The sequence below is a fragment of the Anas acuta genome, chromosome 1 (assembly GCF_963932015.1).
Source record: "Anas acuta chromosome 1, bAnaAcu1.1, whole genome shotgun sequence".
NCBI lineage: Eukaryota > Metazoa > Chordata > Aves > Anseriformes > Anatidae > Anas > Anas acuta.
In genome coordinates this window covers 6,792,052-6,817,474 of record NC_088979.1, presented here as the reverse complement: position 1 = coordinate 6,817,474, position 25,423 = coordinate 6,792,052, and the positions used below count along the sequence as shown (strand labels likewise).

The 25,423-nt window shown below is 40.1% G+C and overlaps 1 protein-coding gene and 1 long non-coding RNA gene across 34 annotated transcripts in view; one reads left to right on the top strand and one right to left on the bottom strand.

The window, feature by feature from the left end:
• The window catches only part of DLG2 (discs large MAGUK scaffold protein 2), a 1,027,768-nt gene extending 1,002,367 nt beyond the window's left edge, over positions 1 to 25,401 (top strand). For 24 of the 33 annotated variants that reach the window (XM_068660895.1, XM_068661489.1, XM_068661116.1 and 21 more), the window contains 7 exons: positions 128 to 169; positions 9,772 to 9,822; positions 10,351 to 10,452; positions 11,450 to 11,622; positions 12,290 to 12,399; positions 19,062 to 19,153; positions 20,202 to 25,401. In XM_068660895.1, the coding sequence (XP_068516996.1) occupies positions 128 to 169; positions 9,772 to 9,822; positions 10,351 to 10,452; positions 11,450 to 11,622; positions 12,290 to 12,399; positions 19,062 to 19,153; positions 20,202 to 20,308 (677 nt within the window). In that variant the 3' untranslated portion in view covers positions 20,309 to 25,401. Of the gene's footprint in view, positions 1 to 127; positions 170 to 9,771; positions 9,823 to 10,350; positions 10,453 to 11,449; positions 11,623 to 12,289; positions 12,400 to 19,061; positions 19,154 to 20,201 lie in introns of those variants that run through there. The other 9 variants (XM_068661308.1, XM_068661742.1, XM_068661657.1 and 6 more) reach the window with 3 other exon arrangements.
• The window catches only part of LOC137846646 (uncharacterized), a 130,393-nt gene that overhangs the window by 3,816 nt on the left and 101,154 nt on the right, over positions 1 to 25,423 (bottom strand). The window lies entirely within an intron of this gene.

Sequence of the window (25,423 nt, the reverse complement as noted above, 5' to 3'; positions counted from 1 at the left end):
ATGTTACTGTATAGTTTTTATTTCCTCTCTGCACAACTACCTTTGCATGACTGTGGCAGTTCTTTTGAGTTTCTGCGGCTCTATGGTGCTTGGTTATGTTCTTTAATTTGCTGTACTGTTCTTGCAGAACATGTTTCTTCTAATGCCAGCGATAGTGAAAGTAGCTACAGTAAGTTACTGCTTTCATTAGAGTCCTTTTACGTTGCCTTGCTTGTTCTGTTTGTTTCTTTTATTTTGTTTCTCTTCCTGCTTTTTTTTTTTATTTTATTTTAATGTTAAAAAAACAGTTGAAGCAAATGGCTTGAAATTCCACTTTACAACTACATTTGAGTACAAAGCTATAAAAGAAAACTGGCGACCTTTATAAAAAAAGAGAGAAGGGTTGCTACTTGGGATGTATTCTGGAATATAAAACCAAACCTGGCCTTGGGTAGTCTGTGAAACTCAGGATTATTTGGTATAGCAACAGGAAGTTTATTTCAGTAAGCAGGAGGACAGTTTCTTGATGACCTTTTAAGAGTAAAATTGCTCTATAACTGCAGGCAAAACTGCAAAAGATACTCCTTACAAGGTCACAATTTTTACTCACATTTCAGAATACCTATATGTGCAACTAATAAATCACCCCCAGAACTCTTCTGAACCTATAATTTTGGCAGGATAGGTTTCCTAATATGTATTGAAGTCTTCAAAGAAGGTAAGATAGACCTTCACCCCTTAAGTACTGCAACTGAGTGACATTGATCCCTGTAAGTGATGGTCCCAACCCTGCAAAGTGATCTGATTAGGATTACAGACTACATGTGATCATATAACCTAAAGATAGATTGTAAATTGGGGTTAATTATTAGCAATACTCAAAAAATTAACCATTGTAAATATTTATCTGGAAGTGCTGAAAAGTAAAATAATAATAATAATAATAATAAGAGTAATTTAAAAAATCATTGGAGTAGATTAATGGAAATATAATAAAAGGTAATTAAAGAGAGAAAAAAGAAACTACTTACTAAATCAGACAGTTGTTTAATTCCCTCAAGCCATTTGCTTAGCTTTAAGTTTTCCACCAGTCACTCGGCACTTGTGCTAAGTACCCGCATACATTCAGGTAATCATTGGTATCATACCTTGTACTTACTAGTCTTGGTAGAGTGCATAGCAGTCAAGCTCTATTAATAAATACTGTTTTGTTTCAGTAAAATGGCTAATCTTATGCAATTTAGATATGGCAAATTAGTTTATATTCTCTTGTATTGCAAAGGTTTTATTGGAAAGCAATTGCCAGAGTCACAAGATAACAGTAGGCACTTTTGAACTGCTGAGGACAAATTCTGAACCATTTTATCTTTTCTCTGTCCTCTACTGGGGAGGAAGGGAGGGCTTCATATTTGAAATATAAGATGATCCTTCACCAGACTGACTTTACAATCATGACAGAATCAGTAGCTTAAACTTTCAAAAGTTTCCTGAAGTCTCTTCCAAATGTGTTTATTTCAGAGTGAGAATGTAAAAACCCAGATAAGAATCTAGGCTGGTGGCTGAACACACCCCATTCCTGATGAACTGTCCTGAACAAGTGACTTAAGATGGGCACCCAAGTACAGCTCAACATATGGGACAGGTCCACAAAACCTACTTCCCAAACTGCATCATAACAGGTAGCCTGTTCTTTGTTGGCTGTGCAATAGCTTGAAATAAAGTGTATGTTCTGAGGTGCAAGAACAGGGATAGAATCATAGAATCACCGAATGCTTTGGGTTGGCAGGGACCTTAAAGTCCATCCCATTCCAACCATCCTGCCATGGGCAGGGACATCTGCCACTAGACCAGGTTGCTCAAAGCCCCATCCAGCCTGGCTTTGAACACCTCCAAGGATGGGGCATCCACAGCTTCTCTGGGCATCCTGAGCCAGTGCCTCACCACCTGCTGAGTGAAGAATTTTCTCCTTATATCTAGTAGTTTAAAGCCATTCCCCTCTTGTAGTTTAAAGCCATTCCCCTCTGTCCTATCACTGCACCCCCTGACAAAGAGTCCCTCCCCAACTTTCCTGTAGATAGTGGAAGGCTGCTGTAAGGTCTCCCCGGAGCCTTCTCTTCTCCAAGCTAAACAAGCCCAACTCCCTCAGCTTGTACTCATAGGAAAGGTTCTCCAGCCTCTTGATCATCTTTGTGGCCCTCCTCTGGACTCGCTCTAGTACTTCCATGTCCTTCCTGTGCTGGGGGCCCCAGAGCTGAATGCAGATGTTTGGGGTAGTCAGTTGGGACATAGATGCTTGGAAGGAAAAGCACTGCCCACAGCAGGCATCTCCTTCAAGGTTGGTTTCCATCTGGGCAAGCTCCTGTCTCACCCCAGCAGCATCCAGAAGCATATTGGCTGGAGCTGGCCAGATATTACTGGTGTATCCAAAAACTGCTGCCTGGTGAAGGAGATGCAGGGAGTAGTTTCTTCTCTGCCTGGGGCAGAGCTATGACATTTAGCAGTCAGTCTTAGGTTAAGCAAGTAAAAGTGGCTTTAAAATCCAGGAGCTGCTGCCCAAAGGGCCTAGTTTCATTTGCTAACGATTCATTGGTGTGTGTTGACATGACATTTGAAGGCATGACCTCAGGCAGCCAGCAACTTTGGACACCAGCTTTTTGAAATGACTGTTTCAGATGGCCACGATGGCATGTCAACTCTAGCCTGACCCTGTGTTCAATTAGTAAATGACCATGTAATATGAACGTCTCCTATGGGGATTTATAGCCCTCCTGAGTCCATGTGGCTACTCTCTGAATCTCCAGGCTACTCTATGTCAGCAGTACATCCCATCACACAACTCATTGCAGCAAATCCTCTCTCATATGTAGGCTGAGAAAGCTGGGAATGTTCAGCCCAAAGAAGAGAAGTCTCCAGTGTGGCCTCATTGCAGCTTTTCAATACTTTAAGGGGGCTTATAAAAAAGATGGAATGTGACTTTTTTACTCAGGCAGATAATGATAGGACAAGGGGGAAGAAGACAGAATCAGAGGAATCATGAGATAGAGGAGAGCAAGAGAAGGGTGGCCACAAAGAGCAGCTGATAAACTGTGAGGGTATGGAGATAAGAATGATGGAAACAGTTTTCGTATTTCACTGCAGATCTAACTTTGTGGGACAGTTGACAGAGGACACTGCATGGTAGAAGCCTATCCATACCCCTCACAGTAGTAATCAGAACTAGTCTGTGAACATTGTCTTCTAATTTATTTACTTTTACAAAAGGAAAATAATGGGTGTTCAGGATAAAGTTAATTCCTGGTGGAATAAGACAACATGCAGCTATTTCTGCTCTTCTTTTCTGCATCTGGGTGTCTGGAAACAATGCCAAACCTCAGCTGCTGCTACAGAACAAAACTTATTTTAATTCCATTTTGGGGCAGACATGTTACAAAGCTGTTCTTCAGTGTGATTTAGTGCCATTTTGAGGAGAATTTGACAGTTCAAGGTGAAGGACTACAGGTGATTTTACCAGGACACCACGTACATTGACCTGCAAACTCATTTAGCCCTAAGTCTGTGCACTGGTGAAAAAGGATGTGAAGCTGAAAATTCTTGTCAAGCAAATATAATAGTGTTGTAGAGCTCAATGGTTTTGCATGGGGCTGTGACCCTAGTATAGTGCCCCATATTTTTCTCTTCTGTTTCATAAGGAAACAGTCAGGAAGAACAAGGGGTTGCCTGCCCATTGATTTCTGAACTGGGGAATAAAAGCAATTCACACCTTGCTAGTACAAAGAAAAGTGGGTGGATAGGAAATGGCTGGCAGGTGACACATATACACCTGCAGACATTCATATTTGTCCCTGTAAAAACAGTCCATCTGGAGTCCAAAGTGTTCTGCATTATCTCTAGTGGGTCTCCGGCAATTGCTTTAACATGTTTCTCTAACTTTTGCTTCTTGTGATGAGCATCTAGTGAAAAGTAGCTAGTACTGAAACCTTTATTACTTCATCATTCCTAGAACCATTCCAAATCAGGGGTACAGCTACACAAAGTGATGCTGAACATTTCTGAGAGCTGTCCAGGATGTGTCCTGTACAGTGATTAATAGACGGGTTACAAACTGACTGGGCTTTTTCTGAGACATATCCTGATGCATTCTTATTTATTGAGTAAATATCCTGATCAACATTTGAGTATTTGGCTGAAGTATTCCATTGCTCATGTTTTGGGTTTGGAGATTGAAAAATAATATATTTCTTATTTCAAGATATTAATTTAATTGAAAAATCTCTTATGTGGTCTCAAGAGAAAATCCTTGGGCCACTCCTTAGGAACAAGTCTGTTGCAGATAGTAAACCTGATTTCTTCTGTCAGTGCTCTCAGCATTGGATTTGAAATGAGTAAAAGCTGGAATCAACAGTAGGATTCCTTTCACCGGTATGGATCCCTAAAACAGCCATCACCCTCTCAGTTTCTTGCACTAGATTCAGTCTGAGGTTAATGGAGACACAGAAGGATTTTCAGAGAACAATTTGTTTTGTCCTTAAGCAGATAGCTAAAACAAAGCAGCTGAGTGTTTTCCTAAACATGTCCATGCCTCCCTCTTGACTCCAAAGGAGCTCAGCAGCAATCACTATTGTGCTTGTCTTGCAAGGAGGGGAGATGGCAGCCTCTCCAAATCCTTATCTTTATCTCAACAGATAACCTTCAGACCCACCAACTTCAGGGGGAACCACAAACATACTTGATAGTAGAACTTGGCCCTTTCTGAAAGATTAGAAAGCATTTTTGAGCCAGGAACACATTCTGGCCTGATCTAAAAGGGGCTAAGCTGCCACACAGCTGCTACTGCATCGCATGGGTCATGTTAATATGAGGACTATAACCAAGTTAGTTGATTTGCACCTGTTATCAGCAGAAACATCACGTTTGCAGAGTTGCATATGAAAGCCTGGTCTAGCAGAGAGTTTTCCTTCTTAAGTATAAACGAAGCCAACTTTGACTTATTCCCAAACCAGCTAATTAAACAATGATTGACAGCTTATTCTCAACTGTATAACTTAAAATGTTCTAATTTTCCATTTCAAATCAAGCTTGTAAGAACATATTTTTTTTTACCATGGACTCATCAGTTTTTATTTTTCAAGACATTCTTTTCATAATGGCCATGAATTTTAAGTCTCTCCACCGCATATGTGTGATAATGCTTCCATGCATAGTTCAGTAAAGGTTTTTACAGCTGTCATCAAAATTACACAAGCGTTACCACATCTATTTAGCCTAATTGCATAATTGGTTGTGATTGCATCAATTACTTAGAGAGGCAATACATGACTAAAAGTTAAAAATAAGAAAAAATTAGAAACAAAAATTTTTACCCTCTGTACTTGGTCAGCAATTCATTCTTGTCATGAGATCTGAAGACTCAGAACAAGGCTTAAAGGAGTCCTGATTATTATGTTAGGCCACTGATTAATTAGGGCCCTTGCATTTCCTCTTACTTTCCCCATGGGCTTGTATATTATTCAGGCATACTTAAATTTGTACAAGTATTGAAGTTTCATTGCATGGCTTCACAAGCTATATTGATCTTAAACATATAGTACTGATAGACCACTTTTCAGTCATAAGTTCATTCTTAGACTTCTGATGATATTTTTATACATTAGATTTCCAGTCTTTCATAGCTATCAACGTATCTGGAAAGGCTATGCATTTACTTAGGTAAGTAGAGGTCCAAGGAAGGGATTGTGAGTCATAAAGAGTTTATGAGATTGACTTTCCAATACAGACTGTGCAGATGAAAGAAAACAAGATATTTTTTTTAATTTATATTTTATCTGTCTTCAGAAGCACTACTCATTTATTTTTTATTTATTTTTTATTTATTTTATTATTATTATTATTTACTGCCCTAGATATCTTTATGGTTTTTTTTGTTTTGTTTTGTTTTGTTTTGTTTTTTTCATTCGCTACCATTAATAGGATGCCAAAAATCATGGATTTCCACTACATAAGATACATGATGAGGATGAACATTTGGTTACATGGTGGCTGCACCTGACAGCTCACAACAGCTCTCCGCCCTGTTTCACACACACTGGATGCAGTTACACCAGCACTGTGAAAGCTCTGGATGCTCTATCAAGGCAGTAGAAAATGGTGCCTTTTTATGTGTTGTGTGAAAAATGCCTAAAATGTCGCAGGAAACTGTTGCACTCTACTGAAACTGTAGTTTCCAATCTTTCACAGAGTCTGCCATCTAGCCAGAAAGGGAAAATAAGGACAACTCTTTACATCCATTTCAAGGTTACTCTCTGAAACACCATCAGATCCTTTAATGGGAAAAAAATGAATCCTTATGAAACTCTTCTGACCTCCTAGACTTCTCTGCTCAGTTTTTAGAGGGTACAAGTTATAACAAATTCCAGGTTAGTCTTCTCTTCCTGAGCATGAGAACTCACCAACAGGCAAACTAAGAACAAAGGGAGCTGGAGCCATAGCAAACCTGAAAAAGTGAAAGACCTGCAGTAATTTTATTTATGGTGTATTAGATTAAAGAAAGTTTACTTTTTATTTCCCCTCTTTCTTTATCTTCTCCCTTTTCTTCTCTTTTTGACTTCATGGAATTTTACTGAAGAACAAGAGATTATGCCAAAGCCCTACAGAAAGTTTTGTTTGTTTGTTTGTTTGTTTGTTTTTTGTTTTGTTTTGCTTTGCTTTGTTTTCCTTTGGTTTGTCTGTTAAATTTCACAACAATTTTCCAGATCAATACAGCAAACCTGTGCTAATTAAGCCATTAATGTAAGTGGTAAATGAGGCTTAGTCAAATGATAAATAAGAGCCTGTGTCCTGCTGAATTTCATGCTGTGTCACACCTCAAAGCCATCACAAGGTTATGGCAATCTGATTATTGATTGACTCTAGAGCTCTTCATTATACTTAATACTTTATGTACTACTTCAAAACTGTGCAGTACTGACTGAGAAGAGATCATTAAAGACTACCATCTGGTACTGTTAACATGCATATCAGCCCCTAAAGACTTACAGGATTTGGTCTGGACAGTGCTTGAAAGGATTTTATTCACATAGAAACTTAAGCTTCCCGAGCCTTTTTTCTGGAAAAGTAAATTACTGGAAATGGCACAGACTTCCACCATGCTCACACCCTGTGTAAGTCTGAAGCTCTGTGATGAAGAGCCTTTCCTCAGGAAGATGTTCGTAAGTCCCCATGCATCACAGTCAGCCTCAAAGTTTCTCCTTGCTTGCTTCAACCCTTTCCATTGGCTTAAGCTACAATACAATGTGAGTGGGCTGGAGTTGTTTCATTGCCTTCAGTCTGTCCAAGACTTCTGTGAAATTCCAGGCTTGTCTCCATAGCCTATACCTTACTGATAGTGTGGATACAGTGACAGCTTTAATATGTGGACGTGTCTTCCAGAGACTGAGCAAAACAGAAGGTAAAATCTGTGCTGGCTTACGTGTGCTGGTTATAAGTCTTTTCTGAAGCAAAATATTAGACCACAGAGAAAAATTTAAACAGTGTCAGAGTTCTTGGAAATTTTCTTTTAGTCCTTGTCACCATCACTCATCATCTGTTTAAAAGCAGATATCTGCAGCTGACCTTGCTGTTTAAATGCCTTTATGGGATAAAGGAGACACATACACTCCTGACTTTTTCCCTCATCACAAAGTAGACATCTGAAAGAGGTCAGATGACTCAAGTCTTAGTATAAGCATTTGCCTATTTGCAAGCACCTACTGACTCTATCAGGTACCTAGAGACTAGCTCAGGCTTAAGCACTTGTGATACAAGTTTCTGAAATTAGCTGAAATGAATCCCCCCCCCCAAAGATCTGTACACTATTGATATAAGTATTCTGAAGTTTAAGACTGTATTTGTGCAGACAGTCTCCCCTCCACATGTTTAGTATGTGATGGTTTCATCTCAGGCTGTTGAAAGCGTAGCTTTGGCTCCTGGGAGCTGGAGGACAGGCAGTATAAGAGCATCCTCATCCAGCCTGTTGTGTGAATTATTTCATCCCCAGGGAAATGGGGCATCCTGAGTTCTATATCACCCCCAAAATTCCCAGAGAAACTTAACAGAAAATAATAAAATAATAAATAATAAATCTGATGCATGAAACCTATTGCAGTAATAATTCTAGTTTTTTAACTTTACTGAAATTAAGCAAGTGATCACAGTATCAAATATTCACTAAGAAATAATCCATTATCCACGCTCTCATATGTTATGTTGCCTTTACCTCAAAAACTGTCTCATCTTTACCTTTTATTAAAAATGGTGCTTTTTTCTCAGCTGCTTCAATACCATTGCTAGCTTGGAGTTGGCCCTGTGTGTTCTTGATCTCTCCTAACACACCACTAATTTTTAATTTGCTTTGTCTGTCCTCTTTAATTAAATTCTTTTTACTCAGAAGGTTTTCTGACATGTTTCTTACTGCCGTCTATGTAATATATCATGAAAAAATATCTCTGAGCAAATTAGATTTAAGGGGAAAGTTGAGGGGGCTAAAGGTTTTGACTAAACCACCAAAACTTGTGTACCTACCTGGAAGCTAGGCATTGCATTCTATAGAAGTCCTGTTAATATAGTTAAGGAGCCTCAAGAGTGACTCAGATATCAGTCAGACTACCTCAGGGTGAACTGTAACTCTCTCTAAATCCTACCTATGTCATCCATCAGGAATCATGTAGCACTCTTCCCCTCTATATGCACACTTCGGTTTGTCAGGAGCCCGTCAGAATAATGTCATACAGACTCACGTGTGTGCAAGCAGATGACATGAGGGCAATCCTATTTTGCAGAAGCACAGCTGCCCATAATGACACCCTTTCTTCCATAATATCTAAATTTGTTACAAAATCCTATCTGTGAATCTTCTCAAAAATGAGCCCTAAACTGAGGAAAAATAAAGTCATGCTTTTAAATTTGATAAGCCTAAATCATATTTATAACCTGCCAGAGCCCTCATGTGGTACCAAGCATGTGACAATGACCCCAAAATAAAGATGTGCAGGAATTATTCATAGAGTAGATTGAAGAATCCTCCCTCTTCTCCTCTCTCACTTTTGTAGAGGAAGGGACAGCAATGCAGGAGGGCTGTACACCTGCACCCAAGTCCTGAACCATATAGTTCCACCCGTGTCTTGTGCCAAAGTCCTCTGCTTTGGTTCCCAAAATGTCACAGTGAGGCAACACTCTCCTAGCAACAGTGGAGGGAGTGTAAGGAGTGTAAATATGACACTTTTGTGATAGTTATCTTCAGGTAAAGGGTAAGGGTCAGAGAACAGTTCATAGCTGGATAACAGGCTGTGAATAAACTGAACTATGGAGTTTACACACAGAAGAATGATCAGCCAAAATGCATTTTTTCTGAGGGTAAAATGTTCAATTTAGGTAGCCTATGGATATGTCCTGCAGCAGTGTGTTGGGGTCTTAACAAGTGGACAAGCAAAACAGTTGTATCTGAAGTTTCTGCACTATCCATGTAAACAGCCTTGCTATCAAGTCAATGCATGAGGTCTTACTGCCTACACTATTCTGGATCATTGAAAAAGCCCAGTTTCAGTGAAGAGAATTGAAATATATGATAGGGGAGGGAGGGAAAGGGAAAAAAATTATCTCAGCAGCTTGAAGTTTTGAGGGGCTTTGGAATGGTTCAGGTGAGCACAGTTCCAGAGAGAAGTGTTGAACCCAATCTGCCTGTGTGAAGCATTTTATCAAGCTTCAGTTTTGGAAGCGTTGCATGTCAGCTTCAATCTTGTCTCTTTCTTCTCTCATCAGGAGGCCAAGAAGACTGCATCCTTTCTTATGAACCTGTCACAAGACAGGAAAGTAAGTTTCTCATGCTTTTGTGTCACTGTTCCTTATATTTTTCGTTTTACGTGTTGGGGACAGTAGAGTAGTAAGCCCTGAAATGACAGCCCCAGATTTTCCATGGCACCTTCTTGTCCACTCAGGCCATCACATGAATAAGAAATGACTTAAGGGTGTCCCTTGCTATCTAAATCTCCTCACTATATATGCCTGCTTCCTGACAATCCCAGGACTCCCCCCAGTAGGCTCCCATGGCTTTTACTAATGGTGTTTGACAACATCTGCATGCACCATCACAGAGCTCTGAGCCCTGCCAAATGAGTAGTACTGGTTCCATTTTCCTTCGACACGTCAATAAAAAATTGGTCTCTCAATAAAAGCTAGACCTAAGATTTAACTTCAGACTGGACACTGGTCCCATATAAATTATCATTAAAGGCAGCAACTTAACAATAAAGGCAGCAACTCTGCTTAGTACAACTTTGGGAATATTTGCTGTTATTGCCACTAACATCATCAAAATGCACCTTTCTTTTTGTTTGCCAGTTAATTACACCAGGCCAGTTATTATTCTGGGCCCTATGAAAGATCGGATCAACGATGATTTGATATCAGAATTCCCTGATAAGTTTGGGTCATGCGTACCACGTAAGTATGATTTTATTCTTTGTTCTGCAGCAGAGTCAGTTGTATCCCTTGACGCCATGCATTAACTGGATTGAGGTGAAAGCAGCGTCTGCAGACTTTATGTAGAGTTTCTCAAAAGCCATTTTTCCATTAGAGGAAAAAGGTCAAAGGATCAAGTGCAAAAAGATTGTGGAGGTCTGTGTATGACGGTTATGTGGTAAGGTTTGGTAGCAGGTGGGCTGCAGGATGGCCTCTGTGAGAAGAGTCCAGATGCTGCCTCATGTCTCCCTTTAAATAGGGGGCCTTTTAACCACAAACTCAGTTTACTAATCAATTAGTCTTTTATTTCTTAAACACGATAAAATGTTGAAATACTGGTAACATGTAAAATGTTTCAACTCGGTTAAATATCATCCACCAACAAAATTATGAAGTAGCCTGTGACTTGTGTGAGATCTAGCCTGCCTCCTCTGAAAGCAATACTGGTCCCTGAATTAAGTGGTGTTTATATCTTGGATCACTAGAGGTTGTTGAGTGCTTATTGCAGTCTCTGATTACAGTCTTACTTCATTTAAAGATGTTGGCTCTGCAAATACAACAGCTTAAAATGGCTAGAGATGAAATCAGAATCAGCCTTATAATTAAGGCTAAATTAAATTGATGAGATTGCCATTCATTTTTGCTGCCACAGTAGGATTGGTTTCACAATATGAAATGTGTTTTGCATTTGAGTGTGTTTGTGATCATGATGAAAAAAGTGGAATTCTAGCAAATGCTTATTATACATTATCTTGTGATTATTATTGGTTAGAGGTAGACATGAGAAGGTATCACTACAAAATGACAGCTTTGTTGTCATAACTCCATTAAAAACAAGATGTAGTAGCCAAAGATACTCTCACATGGGGAGCACCTCTACTTTACAGCATTGTCAACTGAGTAAATCTTAATCACTGCATTTTTGCATGACATGGTTTTATAGACTTCTTGATCCTTTCTTTTTTTTTGTTTCATGCAGATACCACACGGCCAAAGCGTGACTATGAAGTAGATGGGAGAGATTATCATTTTGTCATTTCAAGAGAACAAATGGAAAAGGATATCCAAGAGCACAAATTTATAGAAGCTGGGCAGTACAATGATAATTTATATGGAACTAGTGTCCAGTCTGTGAGATTTGTGGCAGAAAGGGTAGGTTTGCACCAGCTTTACTGCTCATGCAACATGATCTGGTGTGTGGCCACACTGTGTCTCAGATATGCTTCTTCTGCCAAAAATATAAATTATATGAAAAATGTCATCCTAATATTTACAAGATTTATGATGACTCCACGTGTAGAGTCTCTAACTTTGAATGATAACATTCTTGGCACAGTTGGTACCTAGATGTAGTGCCACAGATTCAGCAATTTAACACAGTACCTCAAGTACGCCCCAAAACAGCCTTCCCTCTTCCCTCTATATCACTTCCACAGAGGCAAAGAAGGAAGCCCAGAGAGATTAAATGACTTGCCTCAGGTGACACAGGGAGTCTTTGACACAAACAAGAATTGAATTAACCAGTACAGAACATAGATATCATATTATTATTATGAACTGATTTTCCTCATTTCTGAGAAAAATCCTTCACCACCCCCAGTAAAAATAAATAAATAAATAAATATGTTCCCATACCTTCAAGTGTAGATTTTATATTAGGACTATATCAAAGGCAAGAGTGCAGAGGAACAGTCCCCGTTCCCTGGTGTGTTAGCCATGGCCCCATCCCAGGGCACTGCCTCACAGAATTGCTTCCCTCTTTTGATTTATCTTCAGCAAACTCTGCAGAAATAAACACATCCTCATCTGTTTCCAACAGGGCAAGCACTGTATACTCGATGTGTCAGGAAATGCTATCAAACGACTACAAGTTGCACAACTCTATCCCATCGCTATCTTCATTAAGCCTAAATCATGGGAGCCTCTGATGTAAGTATAAACTCCTCCAAGCTCCTCCAAGTGATTTTTATATATATATTTTTGGGGGGGCTGTAGTCTCAAGTGGCACATCACAGGTCTGGAATCTGTGTTTTGCCTGTCCTCTAAAATCAGTAATAACATTAGTATGTGAGAACAGTGAAGACTTGCTCTCCATGCATACCATCTGCTGTACCCCAGAGTCTCAAGGAATGAGCCAAAGCTGCCTTTGAACCTTCCCCAGTTGGACATGTGGGCTTAGGTGCTGGACCATGAAGGACTCCCCACCAGTGCTCGGAGTACTTGTTCCAACCTGGCAGCAGGTTCACCAAGGATTTGTGTGTCACAGCTTGTTCCATCCAGCCTTGGGTGTTCTTGGGGTGTAGTCACAGTGCACACACACGGGTGAAACAGAGGGTAAACCTGTGTCAGACTCACAGTGTATGCTTCTTCACCAGCCCTTCATATGCTTGAAGAGCAAGAGGATAAGTAAGGACCTGCATGACAAGAGAGGGGCAAACACTCCTTCCAAGAAGGAAAAGAGAAGGCACCAATTTCATGCTGTCTCTAGGCAGACTAATTTCGGTACTAAGGAAAATCTTGGGATTAAGGGAACAATTAAGCAGCTCAAGTGGAAGGACACACTGGAAGGACAAAAAAAGTTATGAGGCAACCAATGTCAAGAGTGTCAAGAGCAAGTCAAATTGACCTTATTTTCTTATGTCAGGAGATGAGTATCAATAATTGCATCATCTTGATTTTTATTCTGGCTCTTGACACATGCCCATGGGACATTCTCAGTAGCAGCTTAAGGAAATATTGTCCAGAGGGAATCATTAGAGCATGTGCACAACCACACTCAGATGGTCATTGAAAATGGCAGTGGGAGGATAACAGACATCCTGAAAGTGTATTTCCTGAGCTGTGGGACTACTCGTTATTTTCATTAATTACTTGGACAATGAATTGGGCAGTACTTTTGTAAAGTTTATGACTAACTCAAGGCTGAGAGAGGTGGAAAGCACTTTGGAGGATAAGATTAAAATTCAATGTAAACTGAGTAAGATGAAATTCAGCACAAAGGAGAGAAAATGAAATGCACAAGTACAAGCAGGGAATAATTAAGCAATAGCACTGCAGAAAAGCATCTGGCGGTTGGGATGGATCACACAGGAATATGAATGGATGGTTAATGCTGTTGCAAAAAAGGAAACTGCCACTGTGGGCTGCATTAACATCAATGTTGTGTAAAGACAACATAGACAGTTATTTTGTTTTAGATGGTAGGGATAAGGCTTCAGCTGGAGTGCTGTCCTGGTTCTGGGTACAACCCGGGAAGTGGAGGAGGAAAGGGGGGAGAGAAGATTGAGGAGAAAACAGGGTAGTGATCTTCACAGTAGTTAAAGCTCAGGATAAAATACACATTTACAACTATGGTAATGCAAGAATATATTGGCTTAATTTGCTGTGATGTGGATGACAGTTAGAACTCCACTCTTCTGTCACCAAAAGATTTGCAAACACCAGGTGATGCCATAGGTATCTGTTGTATAACTAAAATGTAGATATCCCTCACTCCTGTGACAGATGCATATCTGGTTATGGTAAATGTGTGCCTGCAAACATTGGGTCATAGAGCTGGAGACAGCTAACATGCCCCACCCCATGACTGAATGTGCATCCTTTTTGGCTATACCTTTTGGTGATAAGATTGCTGCAGGCCCAGGCACATTACAGGGAATGATGCACGGTATGTGGTACTTTTAAAGTCCTATTCAGATCAAAGACATATTAGGTTGGATGAATTCTTCTCATTTCTTCCAGCCCTGCAATTCACTTATATTCTGATTATCTATAGAAAGGGCAAGGAAGTCTGACAGCCATTGATTGCTTTAAGATAAATCTTAACCCGCAGTTTTCCCATCCATAAAATGCTTCCATTATTTGTTTAATGCTTACATTGCATCTGGTGTGATAAAAACGTAGTAAATAAATAGGCTTTTTACTCTGAAAATACATTAGAAACAACCAAATATGTGGCGATAACTTGAAGGCTTAGCTGATGTGATGTAAGAACAACAAATCCCTGAAAAGATTGACTGGAAAGAATTATGAAAAGGCAAAATATTATGACAATCACCCTATTAATAAACCAAAGCAATGCTAATATTTCACTTAGGACAAAACAAATTATGCAGAATTAGCAGAATTTTCCTTAGTAGTATAAATCAAAAGTAAGCTATTCTAAAACTAAACCTGCATCAGAGTTGACAGAACAGTAGGGATAAACAAAGTGAAATCCATGATATGACTTTGAATTCTTTGTCCTACAGTATCGCATGGAAAACACCCTTAATTAGAAATCTAGACTTTAATAGGGCAGCAAAAGTCCATTTATATCAGTACTAGTTTGGAATCTTTTTGCAGGTATATGCTTTATAGAAATAAGTTATGTAAAGCCAATACACCACCTCCTGAAAAAAATGAGAAAAAAGTAACAAATTCAGGCATTCTAAATTACTGTATTCCCTGCAGCCTGCTTTCCACAAGTAACATTTTTATCTAGTTAATCTATCTATTTTTCTTATCAAACATATAAGATTCTAAATTTTATTCTATAATTTTCTAGAATTAGAAAATCATCTAATTCTAACTCTAATTTTATTCTAGAGTTCTTATAATATCACAGAATCACAGAATCACAGAATTTTCTAGGTTGGAAGAGACCTCCAAGATCATCGAGTCCAACCTCTGACCTAAAACTAACAGTCCCCACTAAACCATATCCCTAAGCTCTACATCTAAACGTCTTTTGAAGACTTCCAGGGATGGTGACTCCACCACCTCCCTGGGCAGCCCGTTCCAATGCCTCACAACCCTTTCAGTAAAGAAATTCTTCCTAACATCTAACCTAAAACTCCCCTGGCGTAACTTTAGCCCATTCCCCCTCGTCCTGTCACCAGGCACATGGGAGAACAGGCCAACCCCCACCTCACTACAGCCTCCTTTAATGTACTTATACAGAGCAATAAGGTCACCCCTGAGCCTCCTCTTCTCTAGGCTGAACAAGCCCAGCTCCTTCAGCCGCTCCTCGTAGGACTTGCTCTCCAGGCCCCTCACCAGCTTCGTCGCCCTTCTTTGGACCCGCTCAAGCACCTCGATGTCCTTCTTGTAGCGAGGGGCCCAAAACTGAACACAGTACTCGAGGTGCGGCCTCACCAGAGCCGAGTACAGGGGGACGATCACCTCCCTAGCCCTGCTGGTCACAGTGTTTCTGATACAAGCCAGGATGCCGTTGGCCTTCTTGGCCACCAGAGCACACTGCTGGCTCATACTCAGCCGACTGTCCACCATCACTCCCAGGTCCTTCTCTGCCTGGCAGCTCTCCAACCATTCCTCTCCCAGCCTGTAGTTCTGCTTGGGGTTATTGCGCCCCAGGTGCAGGACCCGGCACTTGGCCTTGTTGAACTTCATACAGTTGACCTCAGCCCATCGGTGCAGCCTATCCAGATCCTCCTGCAGAGCCTTCCTACCCTCGAGCAGATCGACACACGCACCTAGCTTGGTGTCATCTGCAAACTTACTGAGGGAGCACTCGATGCCGTCATCCAGATCATTGATGAAGATGTTAAAGAGGACCGGCCCCAGCACCGAGCCCTGGGGGACGCCACTAGTAACTGGCCTCCAACTGGACTTGGCTCCATTCACCACAACTCTTTGGGCCCGGCTATCCAGCCAGTTTCTAACCCAACGAAGCGTGCGCCAGTCCAAGCCAAGAGCAGCCAGTTTCTTGAGGAGAATGCTGTGGGAGACGGTGTCAATATAAATAGTATCAATCTCTTTTAAGAATTGTATTGAGAATAATGGCATAATTCTAAGCTCCCTGCTCACAAAAATCATTTATTTTATTTAGTAATGAAGTTAAATCACTCAGGTCTGGCTAAACTTATCTCCTTGCTGCCCAGGAGATGCAGGGCAGCTTTCCACAATCTCACAGTGGGTAAAGCCATCTCATTTGTACCCTGGGGTAAGAAGAAACATATGGGCAGTTCCCACAGATGAACAGCAAATCCTCACCCTAATTTTTCTCATGGCAATTTGTTTGTGCAGCCCTCTTTTTTGCTATAAATAATCAGAAAATATAAAAAAATATAGGAATTATACCAGTATAAAATCTGCTTGAAATGACAGATCTGCCATAACTGCTACCCTTGCTCATACAAATGAGTTGAAGGTTAATTTTAGAGCAAGTTAAAATCATAGAAGACAAAAAAAAAATCTAATCAGAAAATTAGACTTTTTTCCCTTCCTGCCTTCCTTCCATCTTTGCCCACCTCTACACGACTCCACCTCATAGGTTTAATCCCAGGGGGGACCCTGTTGGTACCTCTCTACCTCTATTTAGAAGAGGGAGGATAGTGGCTGGATCACAAGGATGAGAGCTGGAAGTAATGAAGAGGCTGTCTGGGAGAGTGCTTCATTGGGAGAGGAGAAAAACTCTGGGAAAGATGCCTGGAGGGACAGCTCATTGCAAGAATTTTTAATTCACTATCTGTGCAGGTCCCTGGCTAGAAAAGAAAAAAAATTGAAGGGACCCTTGTTTGACAGCATTTTTAATTCACCATGACCGATAATCCTCCATCTTCTCTATCCTCTCTCCTGAAGGTACAGGTTGGGCAGAGGCTTGAATACAACTAGCAGTTTTACACCACAGGCAAATTTATGTCCTGCAAATATAATACAAATTTCTGCTTATTCCAAGGCATTTATTCACTTAAGTGCTTGTTTATATTTTTATTTATGTTTTCTCTTCTGATATTCAAAGATATTGAGGAAACCTCAGAAATTTACCAGGAACAGATCTGGAAGGAGGAGAATGTTTTTAGCACTAGAATATTGGCTGAGTGAGATAAAATGTGAAGTTCACCTACAAATTTGCAATGCTATGTCCTGCTCCAAGCCAGAATATCAGTTCAGTCACTGAAAGACACATTCACATAGGCACAGCTGATGAGAAAACTGACTGAACTCAATTAGATAGCGATCCTTCCAATAAATAGAATTAGTAGTATTACAAATTTAGCAGCATAACGCAGGTTGGCATATATTAAACCTGTTTATACAATCCACAATGACTGCCACAATCTTTTCATAGGTTTCTTTCTTATCCTTCATTTTATAAATCTGCTTTCTGCAGTGCACTGGTACTTCCAGAGAGATGTACTAAGCAGTGTTCCCACTCATATGGTTTAGTTATACAGATAGACAACTTTCAGTCCTTTCTACAAAAATATTTTTGCACCTGGGACAACTTACAGGGTGCTTTTCAGAAGTTAAGTGGGAGTTAGCTGTAGCGAGTTCATACTGTGGAGCACTTCATAGATCATTTTTTATGCACCATCATGCACATAATTTCCTACATGCATCACACATGTCAAACTGTATACAGCCCATTACCACATAATCATATGATTCAGTGCAAGGCATTAAATCAGATTTATGTAGGACACAAGATGCTCACTTCTCTTGCTTTCCGAGTTGCCTCAGAAAATTTCCCTCGTGTTTTAAGAAAACTGAATCCATGCTGTAGAAACTCCTAAAACAATAAAATTCTATTTATTATTACTAATTAATTTGGATATTTGTAGGCATGTATGTGTAAGGCACTGAATGATTATGAGCTTGATTCTTTGCAAGTATACAGTGGTATCAACAACCAAGCATGCATGGGCAAGACAACTCATTGCTTACAGCTATTAAATAATGCCTCTGTTGAAACAGAAATGCTCCATCAAATAACAAAAGATTTGCAATAATAGAATGCTACTGGCACTTTCTACATTTTTACATTTATTGGTACCCTGAACATTTTAGAGTCTACAAGACACTCTTGACTGGGAATCTCTAGATTTAGTCAGAAGGAACTGGAACAGAAGAGAACACAAATAAGTAACTCATCATAATTCTTCCTTCCACAGAGACTTAGTTTGATGTCTTGTGATTTTACAGAACTCATGCCCAGACCTGAACCCAGAAGTCTTTCTGGAAGACAGAGCATGGGTCCCTCTGGGGCTGCCCTACAGGGTTCACAATGACTCCAGGCTTTCTCTAAAAGACTCAGGATTTTCACTGCATGCAATCCTGCCTTTATTCATGATTTCTTCACTTCAACTACCCCAGCTTCAGTCAAGCCTCAGATTCAAGTCCAAGCCTCAACAGCTTGGACAACCTCATTCAGCCAAGACAGGCAGCCTTGAGCCTGGGAAATAAGGAGGCTCCTGAAGGATCTTCAGCTCTGGAGGCAGAAGTGCCTTAAGTGCTCAGACCTTGAGACCTCCTTGGCTCCCAAACTAAGCCAGGGGTTCCTGATGCCAAATGTCCCTTTCAGTTAGCAGTTACCAAATCCAGGCCTTGTATATTGTTTGAGAATGTGATGTGGTAAACCCAAAATAAAAATCTAGGGGAGAAATGGGAAATAGAGGTAAAATCTGGACATGTAGGTTTATACTACATAAAAATGAGATTATAAGTATAAACTACTGAAGCTGCTCATGAACTGATGGAACAGTTTCAGCACTTGATTCCTCAGTCCATCTCTGAATTAAGTTGAGTGTATCTTTTAGAAAACTCTTTGAGTAAGAATCTAAACTTGATGACTTCCTCTCTGTTTCTAGGGAAATGAATAAACGTCTTACGGAGGAGCAAGCCAAGAAAACCTATGATCGAGCAATTAAATTAGAACAAGAATTTGGAGAATATTTTACAGGTATGTCTTATTAAAAATGGTTGTTTCCCAGGGTGTAGTCTTTTCTTACAAAACAACTTACAAAAGGCTCTGTCACTGGAATAAAGTGCATATTAGTATAGTGTGGCCACTGTAAAGACTGTTAGAGTGGGACTATTGTTTCCCGTGAAATTCAAGGGCAGTTTGATGCCCTGAAGGAATAGCTGTGCATTAATTTTATTCCCTCCCTGCCCCAAACGTGCTTTTGCTGAAATGAGTAAAAATGTTGCGTCATTGCATTCATACATACCAAGGCAGAATTCCTCACTGCCTCAAGACAATCATATAATCATAGAATACTAGAATATCCCAAGTTGGAAAGGACCCACATGGATCGTGGAAGGGAAAGAGAAAGGCATCTTCTTCCTGACCTGGAGAAGAGCAGGATTTAAGGCCTCTGGGCTGAAGCATTTCTTTTGGGCTGGATTAGGCAGCTCTATACTCACTCAACTGGTATTTGTGGATAGCACTCAGAAGCTCCCACTGCTTGCATATGCTGACAATGCACATGATCTGAACTGCAATTCCAGATTTCTGCTGTGAGGACAAGCAATTAAAGAGTATAGAGATTGCTTTATGTTGCAGTTGCTTTATCTTCTGTAACTTTTGGCCTGATCTAATTAAATTTTGCAGGCAAAGGTGACTTTATTATAGCCAGGTCAGGAAAAGAACAGGCTGTAAATCTGATGCTACTCATTAGCTTCTAAATCAAATTAAATGTTAAGTTTGACTTGAAACAGTAGGAACCTACCACGCTGCCCTCATGGGACAGAGCTACTTGTTCTCTAAATTAACCTTGCTCATTGACTTTACTATAAGCAGTGGGATGGGTCTTTGTCATGAGAAGGTTCCACTGTTTTGAACTTTGTTGCCATCTGCAAGGTGTATGACTTTTCCATAATCAAAGCATCACAGGGCTGCTATTTCTATTAGTTGCATAACTATCTGTAAGTACACTGAAAATCTGCTGACAAAGAATGCTGTAGAATATGTCAATTAAAAGAAGTATTGATATGTTTTCTTACCACAGCTATTGTCCAAGGAGATAGCTTAGAAGATATATATAATCAATGCAAACTTGTAATTGAAGAACAATCTGGGCCTTTCATCTGGATTCCTTCAAAGGAAAAATTATAAATTAGCCACTGCACCTCTGATTACGACGGGAGAATATTTAGAAGAAAACCATAATATACTATTTGGAGGCTTTCCTGTTTTTGTTGCATTTATGTTCTTTGCAGTCAATGTGAATTTTGATGAATGTACAACACAAAGTGTTTGAAGCCATGAAGGACACTGATGGGTCAAAGGGTAGGAACAAAAAGACTTCTACCATATAAAGCAAATCTGTTGTGTGCTGAAAGCACCAGTTGTAGGTATAAACTTTTGACATGGAGACCCTCTGTCAAGGGGAGCTAGCCACCTCCTGTGCCCGTGCGGACATTTTGATCAATTTCAATGGCTGAGCTCAGTGTGTTGATTGCTTTAAAGAGAAGTTCCCAGCTCTTGAACCTCATATAGGGCTTGATCCTGCAAGGCGCTCAGCACTTGACCCCAATTCCTACACATGTGAGTAGTCCATTGACTTGGAGTCACTTGTGATCCTTCCCTATGCCGTTCAGTCCCATCAGTTCCAGTAGGACTGTTCATGTGCTTAAAGCTAAGCACGGGCTTAAGTGTTTTGCTAGATCAGGGCCACATGCACCTTGCAAAATCAATCTCAGAGTACTTGGTCCACTTCCTACTGAAGTCATTGGTAGGTCTGTCTTTGACTTGACTGGGAGGTGGATCCTATTCTAAGCTTGTCATTGCACATTTGTAGTTGGTACACCTCTACTTTGGTAACTATGCACATCTTTTGATTTCTGAAACCAAGTCAAGCATTTCTTTTCTCCCCTTTGGAAACACTATTGCATCAGGAACTAATAACAATATAATTTATTTTAACGGAGTCTGGGGGTGAGAGAGGATGGAAGCATTTCACATCACACGTATGTGCACACAAACCCATTCCCATGCAGAAACACACAAGTATGAGGATTCACAGCACCTATGTTGACAAGGAGGGATACAACTGGGAAAAGCTTTAAAATTTTTGATTGTCTATTTTATCATTTATATTGATAGAAGGCACTTAAAGATGGAATAATTTATAAAAATAAAAATATATTGATGTATAGAAACTAATTTCTATAGGTACAAATGTTTTTGTGAGATATTTTGTAAAGATTAATTAATTGAAAGATTAAATATTTACACCCTTGTGAGACTGTAAAATGTAAAGAGGACCATCAAGTTGCATTATCCCTTTTCTGTAACAGATTCTCTATTACTAACGACAAGCAAGATAATTCCATAAATTGCAGTTGTCAGATTGTTTGTCTCTCAATCTAATCCTCTCCCTTGCCTCTATTTAATCATGATGAGCTCCTGTGGGAAGATCTCTTGAACTGACTGCCCTGCAGGACCTTTTCTGAACACAAAAGGATAATGCATCTTTAAATTGAAATGGATGATTTTTCAGAAGCAAGATGTCAGTGCTTGAGTGCAGTTATAACACTTCACCCGAAAATGTTTTATGATTGTTCCTGTTTCTTTAAATGAAATATCAAAAGTATTTGATCTTTCCTCTCTTTGTAGGCAGGCAGGTCAGCAACTAACTTGTATCTTCATTCATTTCACAGTCAACAAGGGTCTTAAAAGCAAAAACTGAGGCAATGGTCATTTGTGAGGGATTTGGGGAATGTCTGTGGAATCGCAGTTTGGGGTGCAGGGAAAGAGGAGAGGGAGGTATTTTTTTCTCATTTCACATTGCCCTTCTTTTGTATACTGATGCTGTTCTTCACTCTGACACACAAGGGGACAACTGCAAGAGATACAATGACAGTAAGCTGAATTGCCTTTGCTGCTGCTGGACCAAGTTTTATAGTAAACCCACATCTCCTGCCTGCTATGCTGCAGGAGTCCAATACTTATTAGCTGGTGGCTACAGCAACTCTAATGTTTAAGGACGTTTTAAGGGCAAATGCTAAATAGACTTCTCAGTCACTTGTCCATTTGAAGCGTACATTTCTGCGCCCTGTCAAGCTGACAGGCATATCCAGCCAACCTCCACAGAGAGTGCAATGAGCTGGATGTTTGAAATATAGCCACCAGTGGTGACAGGGTTAAAATGCGGGCATTTCAGTGGCCCTGAGGTGGCCCCTCACATACTGCCCTGCTATGGTAACTTTGAGAAGTTCACACTTCTTTTACAACTATTTTTCTTGCCTGGCCAGCACAGATTTATGTACAAGGGATTCAGTTAAGTCTCCAAAAGAGCTTTGTAACCAGAAGGGCTAGAAACTTTTTTTATAACATAAAAATGAATGAAAGCTTAGATTTTGGGTAATTCTGCAGAAATCCACAGTGTCCCCAGATCTTTGGATTATTCCAGGCTGGCAAAGTACTATTGCCCCAGGCTGGGAAATAGCCCACCAGACCTGAAAAATAAATAAGTATCCTAAAGCAGGAACTTCATTCTAATTTTCAGCTCTGTTTTTAAGCAATCAATTACACCTGCTTCTTTGTTTCTTAGTTCAGCATGCAACCTTTTACGGCACTATCCTTCTAGTAACTGTTTTGCTTTGTCATGTGCTGTGCTTTACAGTGAACAGTAACACTATGGCTGAGTACAATCAATTTTTCCATCAGTCCTTGGTTACTGTAGTAACACTATTTATTTTTCCTTGTCTGTTGTTTGTGCTTCCAGTTTAGAGTTGCCATTGCACTTCTTTTTTTTTTTTTTTTTTTTTTAATAAAATATATATTTAAAAACAATTCACCAAGAGAAGCAGTAAGAAGTCTTATTTCTCTTAGGACTTGTACTCCCATTTGTTTTGTGTGTTGATGTTTGTGTTTCACGTTTCAGCATCCTCAGAGCTGCAGTTCATTTTTGCATTGCAGCTGTTCAGATCATACTGGGTGGTAGTGGGAGGAGGAAGAGAAACACAAGATTCATGCAAAATTACATCTGGTGCAAAAAAAAAAAAAAAAAAAAGTCCAAAATCACAACCCACAGCAATTGGCACCTGAGATCGTATTGATGCTAACACAGCTTAGAGTAATCAGTTTCCTTTTCTGTCCATGTAAAAGACTAACGAGTGTCTAAACATGAGACAAATGCAAATGCTGGACCCTTTAGGAAAAGTGCCAGATCACACCCCTGGTGCTATTTCTCATGTTCTGGCACAGTGTGTAGCACCATAGGGTCTAAGCAGAACCAAAATTATCACAGTTTTTGTCCACCCATGAATGATCACAATGGCATCTTGCTAGCTTTGTGCAGATGTGCAATATTACAACCAATTTATTTCTCCTTGCCACAGAGCATCTTCCATGCACTGACTCATTGAGAGCTTGCTAACAGGGCTCAGTGAAAAGGCTCTCTTTGTTGGTCTAACGGTCTGACCATGAACCAGTGAAAGAGCCTCTTTCTTGCTTAATTCCCCTTCCTACAGAGGTACCCTGTCCATGCTAGCGCTTTGTAATTTCTTTGGTAGTAAAGGCTGTTTCTAGATTAATATTCTGTGATGTAACTGTGTTTGTAGCTAGCATGGTTTGATGCTCTGGTGTGGATAGGGTCCTAGGAATCACCCTGTGAAAGTCAAGGATAAGAAATCTCTCCGTTGCACTGAAATTTCAAATCCTCATCCTGGAGAGTGGCATTGAACCTGGGCTAATAACCACTATGAGCCAGCAACAGTGTCCTAGCTATACAACATCCACCTACCTATTTACATTTGTTTTCTATGGAGAAATTTTTGGTGTTACACCATCACTGTTACTAGCTCATCAGCAGTCAGTCAAATTGTATTTTTGCTTTGGGTTTCTCCTTATTTTCTTTTTCTTTTTTCAAATTATATCCCTGACCAGAGGATTCAGTGAGTGACAACATATGAGGATATTTGTAGGGAAAACAGTGTTAATGCACAAAAGTTTCCATTTTCTTTTCAAGCTGCAGATTTAAAGCCATAATATCTGCCATATTCACAGAAAAGTGGTCTTTTATGTTCATAGCTTTTAATCTCAGCATTTCTTCTCTTGAACATTTTGTCTGCCATGTTATGCATGCGGTTCACTGTGCAACTGCATTCATGTGCTCAGGCCCATGCTTTGGTGAAATAAATGTGTTTTCCTGTTCCATTAAAAATAAGACATCTTGTCAATTAGCTCAGAGGTAAGAATGAGGTTGTCATTATGTAAAAACAAATTGACTGTTCCCTTGCAGGATATTTTAGGGCACAAATCAGAATAAAGCTGACAGCAAATAACAGCTAAAACCTTTTCAACACACAGCTAGCCTAGATCCTCAGCTGGTGGAAATCATGGTCACTCCACCAATTTCAGTGGAGTCCATCCCATTTACACCACCTGAATTTACACATCCATCCTCTTCATTATGTCAACCTTTTAGCACTACTGTAAAGCACCAGGGCCGCGTTATTAACAGCAGCTCAGCACTTTCCACCATTATTAATGTCTATATTACATTAATACATCATTACCTAGAGGGCTAAGTTCTGGACCAAGATCCCTTGGAGGTAGGTGCAGTGAAATTACCAAATGTGAAGACACCTCATGGGCCAAACGCTATGGCCAGATTTTCAGAAGGCTTCAGCACCACTGTCATCTCACCAAGAGCAATAGGAACCCCGCTGGCCCTTTCAAGAATCTGTAGGGTGAGGAGTCTGAGATGTGAGCCATCGTCCCTCACCCTGCGTTACCAGCTTACACTTCTGGCCCTGACCTACAGCCCAGGTACCTTGTTCTGGTGTCAAAGAGCATTCCTGAGGATGGGCAGTAGCCAGTATCCTAGGCAAGATCTTTGGAAAAAATATAAAATAATAATAATATTAATAAAAAGACAACACTGTTGGCTCTTAGTGGGATAGCAATCTTTCCATTTCTGGATTTGTGTTCCTAAATTTGAATCGGTCGGCCCGAATTTCTGAGTGCAACAGCCTGCACGCAGCAGGCCACTCCATCTGGCATGCTGGCCAATGCGTGTCTCTTTGGCAGGATGTTTCTCAGTCCAGCTGTAGTGTGGGGTACTCAGAATCTGAACTGGAGTTTACAAAATACCCTGTCCAGCTTACACTCCTGTTATGTGTAAATACTCTGCGCATCCATTCCATTTGTGTAAAGAATAAAGCACACACAATTATAAAATTCAAGATGTATATTTCATACTAACTGTGTCCTTGCTTATTT